The 5,869-nt window shown below is 37.7% G+C and overlaps 1 protein-coding gene across 1 annotated transcript; it reads left to right on the top strand.

Annotated features, from left to right (window-relative positions):
- Positions 1–2,186: 2,186 nt before the first annotated feature.
- LOC130995713 (protein NRT1/ PTR FAMILY 2.13) lies at positions 2,187–5,555 on the top strand. Its single transcript, XM_057921107.1, has 4 exons — positions 2,187–2,581; positions 2,664–2,881; positions 3,895–4,439; positions 4,521–5,555. Exons 1-4 carry the CDS (start codon positions 2,413–2,415, stop codon positions 5,386–5,388), a joined length of 1,800 nt encoding a protein of 599 aa, XP_057777090.1. The 5' UTR covers positions 2,187–2,412; the 3' UTR covers positions 5,389–5,555.
- Positions 5,556–5,869: the final 314 nt, after the last annotated feature.

Raw genomic sequence — 5,869 nt, 5'->3', positions numbered from 1 at the left:
CCTTTTTGATGTGATAATATTATCCCTTCTTGAAGGGATAAAAAAATTCCCTGTAATTATCCCTTCCACAAAATATATGTCACTTTACTTTTGGCACGAGTTTTAATAAAATGTGAGTGAAGTTGGTAGTGGAGTAAAGGTCCCACTTTAAATGTGAGTGGAATGATGTGGACTCTACTACTAAAAATGGATGTGGCATGTTTTTTGTGGACGAGCGAAAAAAATAAAATTGTAGCATAAATTTCGTGGACGGATGGAGTAGTAAAATTCTCTTTTATAGAAAATGAAGGAAAAGAGAAAGGAGATTTAAAGAGAATTTTTTTAATTATTCATATTTTTTCATGATAAATTTATCAATAAAATAGAATATACCCTAAAATTTTATATAAGGAAAATGTGCATTTTAAGCAATCTTAAATCTTTAGCATGTCCACATATCATTCATTAAAATTTTATATAAGGAAAATGTGCATTTTAATATTGAGCAATCTTAAATCTTTAGCATGTCCACATATCATTCATTAATTAATATATGCCATAGATAATATTATATGCATATTTGACAATAGAAGGTCTTGAGTGCTAGAAATCAATCTAAACCATTGACACATGAACTATAAGAAAAAAATTATATAGAAGCGCGTGGTTCATAGCCTTTTTTTTAAGAAAAAGATAATCAATAATATTTTTTTTATTGATAAATTTACAATATTAAATAAAGAAATTAATTAAAGGGCCGCGTCACATGGGACTCGAACCCAAGACCTTCGACCTTAGGTATTAACCCCTTATCACTTGACCAACACATGTACATAATAATAATTTTTCATTCTGTCAATGATGGCTTGAGCCGTCGACCTAATAGTTGAAAGGAAAGAGTCTTATCAACTAGGCTGTATTTCATTGTCTTCATAGCATACAACTTATTGAATAGCATACAACTTATCGAATTTTTGTGTCGTTGCACTAACTTTTAAATACGATTCAATCATATTAATGGTTGAATATGATGGGTTACCAACCGTTGAAAATTTCTTTTAATGAAAAATACATTAAACTTTGATTTCGTAATGATTGATCATTGTTTTAGGTGTAATTTCAACAAAAAATAAATACTCCCGCATTTTTGGTGTAATTATGACCATAATTAAAGAATTTCTCAAATTTCAAGATACATAAAAAAATCGAAATTAAAGCTACAAATCAAAATTAACTAAAAGTCTAGCCATAAACTATAATTAATTTCTTAAATTTAATTGATTATGCTTTTAGATAATTTTAAGATGCTATATTGATAACATGGAATAAAACACTTCTCATGTCCCCCAGTTTTATGCATCTTTTGCAATTTTAATTTGTCCCTCAATTTCATCAACCGTGCTCTTTTCTATTTTTAGTAAAAGTACTTTAGATTACGTACCCCAAAAAAGGTGAGATTTTTACTTTATTTTAATCACTTTAACTTTATTATAAATATGAGATTTTTATTCGTCAACTCACAATATAGTTAATTATTTTATTAAAATTCGTATCATCATTTTTTAAGAGATCACATGAAATTGGAAGATAGAGGGAGTAATATTTACATGGTGTTTTAGTTTTATATAGAGATTTTGGCAAATAAAATCACAAACTATTTCGAATTTGCAATTTTAACGCGACTTTTGAAGTGTGACGAATTAAATCACCACCTTTTCAATTTTTGCAATTCCGTTTCCCCAATTTTTTTCCGATCGCTAGATTGTTGAATTGGAGCTTACGGAGATTAGTAAAGACGACGTCATTTTTGTGAGGTCTAAACGACATCGTTTTATACAATTTCACTTAAAAATTTCTCTAAATTATAAGGGATCATATCTTATATTTGCACCATAATTTTTAATATTTAGTAATTTTATTGTAAACGACGTCGTAACATGAATATTACGTGGAGAACTAATCCACATAAACTCAAACTCAACAATACGGCGACCGGAAAAAATTGGGGGGGGGGGGCGATGAAATTGCAAAAATTAAAAAGGTGGTGATTTAATTTGCGACACTTCAAAAGTCATGTTAAAATTGTAAATTCTAAATAGTTTGTGATTTTATTTGCCAAAGCCCCTTTTATATATAAAAAAGCTGGAAATTAATGATTGTTGATGCTTTATCGACAACGATTTTTATTTTCTTACGTAATCCGTGGAATTAGCCCCATGCTTACTTACACCCCCATTCTCTCCCATTTTATGTATCTATATATACACAGACGTTACACATTATTATTTACAGCTAACCAGTGCCGACTATATATGTGTGGTTTCTAGTTCTAGCTACTATATATATACACACACACACACTTGTAGTTGTAGAGAGAGAGAGAGAGTGGTGTTGAGTTGAGAGGAAAATTACAATAATAGAGTGAGGGAGAAGATGCAGGCATCACAGGAGGAGGAGAAACAAATGAAGTCCTATTCATCTTCTTGGCTTGTTCCCAGCAGATGTTTCTCTTCTCCGCCGCCGGAAAATGGATTCGACGAGGCTAAGCCATCCCAGAAGCAGCGAACGCCCGGTGGCTGGAAGGCCATGCCTTTTGTTTTGGGTCTCTCTCTCTCTCTCCCTCACAACCCTTTTTCTGTTGTTCACTGTTTAATTAATTAATTTTATTAATATTGCGTGTGCAGGAAATGAAACTTTTGAGAGGTTGGCAACAATAGGATTGCTAGCAAATTTCATGGTGTTTCTGCTAACGCAGTTTCACATGGACCAAGTGTTAGCTTCGAATGTTATGAACATATGGATGGGAGTCACAAACTTCGCTCCCTTGATCGGTGCATACATTTCAGATGCCCATTTAGGCAGATTCAGAACTATTGCTTATGCTACCTTTTCTGCTATCATGGTACGTACACGTAAACCTATTTTCTACATTTAATTCTCAATTAATGATATAGTACTCAAATTTAAAATCTGAAAAGGTTAAACCGAACTATTTAGACCTCTCTACTTAAAAAGGTAGGCTCATAGAAATTAAGCTAGCTAGGGATTTCAACTAACTTAAAAATCATCGTATGAAATATCCACAGTAGCTAGCTAGTATCTGGTGGTCCACTTTTCTTCTTCCTTATCTATATTTTGGAAGTATATATGGATCGGAATTCGGGAGTCGGTAAAATTTGATACCTGCAACTGCATTTATATCCCACACATGTGGGCCGGGGGCCCTATTTCCCCCCACTAAAATCATGGTTATACTTATACATGACATGTGATTAAGCCAGAAATTGTGATTTCATGTCTGAGAAAACTAGATTGCTTCTACAATCTGGATCTCTTATTCTTTACACGATCGATTAATGAATACCAAATATAAACTACAGACCACCAAGATGTGTAAATATTCATTTTCTATCCATGATAGGCTCATACCTATCGAAGCGTTAGTGAAATTCAAATATGTGACATTTGGCCTTAAAAAACCAACTCTACCCCACTAGTTGTTTCTTGCAGATTTAGAATTCCAGCTTCCAACATATATATTTTCTTTTGGACATAGATAGCAATTTGTGCATGAAAAGGTAATGCAACCTAACTACATACAAATATATGATCAATCGCCTTCTATCCTAATTAACATACATCTTATTTAAGGTCAATTTGGTCCCCAATTTGTCTATAAAAAGCTGCATAATCGATATGTACACCCAAAAATAGTTAGCACCACCAAATTTGGGATGCAATAATTGAAAATCATGCAGACTAATTCGAGAATATATATAATGGAGAAGGGCAGACTCCAAAATGAATAACTAATTAGATAGCTGTCCTTGTTAACAATTACTTGCAACAATCATCAAACAATCATGGAGATGGCGATGTACAACATAATTATTGAACTAGTGCGCGCGCATGCAGGGCATGGTGACGTTGACCATAATAGCAGGGGTGCCTCAGTTGCGGCCTCCGCCATGCATTAATCAAAAATGCAGCGCTCCCACCAAATCCCAGCTGGGAGTCCTGGCGCTGGGCCTCGGCTTTCTCTCCGTCGGCACCGGCGGCATCAGGCCGTGCAGCATCCCCTTCGGCGTCGACCAGTTCGACGCCTCCACGGCGGAAGGGAGGAGAGGGATCAACAGCTTCTTCAACTGGTATTACATGTCCTTCACCCTCGTCATGACCATCGCTCTCACCTTGGTCGTCTACATTCAAGACTCCGTCAGCTGGGTCTGGGGCTTCGGCATCCCCACCGCGCTCATGCTCTTCGCCATCGTCCTCTTCTTCGTCGGCACCAATTTCTACGTCTACGTCGTGCCCGAGGGCAGCGTCTTCACCGCCATTGCGCAGGTCATCGCCGCCACCTACAAGAAGCGTAAGCTGCACATCCCCGACGCCGCCGCCTATTTTGACCCGCCGTTGAAGGGGACGCTCGTCACTAAGCTCTCTTTGACCAATAACTTAAGGTCAGAGAATTAAATTAATTACGTTAGTCAATTTGAGAGTGGCGTCTCATTAATTAATCATGATTATTTTGTTTGTTTCAGGTTCTTTAATAAAGCCGCGTTGATAACCGAGGGTGACATTGGGGTGGATGGATCCAACTCCAACCCGTGGAGGTTATGCAGCGTCCAAAAAGTGGAAGAAACCAAATGCCTATTCAAAATCATCCCGATTTGGGCTTCCGGGATTATCTGTTTTACCGCCATTGTACAACAGAGCACATTCATCTTGTCTCAAGCCTTGACAATGGACCGCCACCTCGGCCCCAACTTTCAGATCCCGGGCGGGTCGCTCGTGGTCATCTCGATGATCACGGTGGCGCTATGGATCCCCGTGTACGACCGGGTGGTGGTGCCGTCCGTGAGGAAGGTCACCAAGGTGGAAGGTGGCATCACCTTGCTCCAGAGGATGGGGATCGGGCTGGTGTTCTCCATCCTCTCGATGGTAGTGTCCGGCCTGGTCGAGCGGATGAGAAGAGCTCACGCTGGACCAGGCGGGACCACTACCCTAACGGTCTTCTGGCTGGCCCCGCAGCTTATGCTGATGGGGTTCGCCGAGGCATTCAATATCATTGGACAGATTGAGTTTTATAATAAAGAATTCCCGGAAAATATGACTAGTTTGGCAAACTCGTTGTTCTCATGCACAATGGCGGGGGCGAGCTATATAAGTGCAGCGTTGGTGAACATCGTGCACCACACAACTGCCACGCGCGCCCATCCCGATTGGTTGACCAAAGATATTAACCAGGGAAGGCTCGAGAACTTGTATTTCTTGATCGCCGGCTTGGGCGTCTTGAATTTCGGATACTTTATTTGGGCGGCGCGTGGGTATCAGTACAAGAGCAAGATCAGAATTGATGATGAGCATGTTGAGCTTGTTGACAAAGAAAATCAAAAATCACTAGTATGATTGATTGATTTTTCAATCTTTTTAGTATTATGTGACATGCTGCATTGCAACTAGTAGTAGTAGTGCAACCCTCGACGCAAGTTGTTGCTGCAGTAGCCTAATATATGTACTTAGTTTTGGCATTTTCTAATTGGGGATAATACTAAAGAAAGGAGTTTTAAATGAAATTGAGTTGACTCTTTTTTATGTTATCGCGACAAAACACCACAGCTTCTTCATTGCCCCTTCTTTTCTCGAATGATGAGAAAGGATCATGAAGATAATACTTATCTATTAATATATGAAAGCACATCTGTTTTTAGCAAATTTTTCCTCTCAATTTGATGGTATTTTTTTGTAATTATAGCATCAATTGAAGATAATTATTTTAGAAGTTAAAGAGAGAGAGAAAGAAGACAGGAGAGAAAAGATAATCCAATATTATTTATGTCCATGAAACGAGAGAGAAAAGAGGAGAGGAAAAAGAATAGAGGAGAGAAAA

Source organism: Salvia miltiorrhiza, chromosome 7, assembly GCF_028751815.1.
Source record: "Salvia miltiorrhiza cultivar Shanhuang (shh) chromosome 7, IMPLAD_Smil_shh, whole genome shotgun sequence".
Classification (NCBI taxonomy): domain Eukaryota; kingdom Viridiplantae; phylum Streptophyta; class Magnoliopsida; order Lamiales; family Lamiaceae; genus Salvia; species Salvia miltiorrhiza.
Note: the sequence above shows the minus strand (reverse complement) of the source record. Positions and strands in the feature narration are given on the sequence as shown.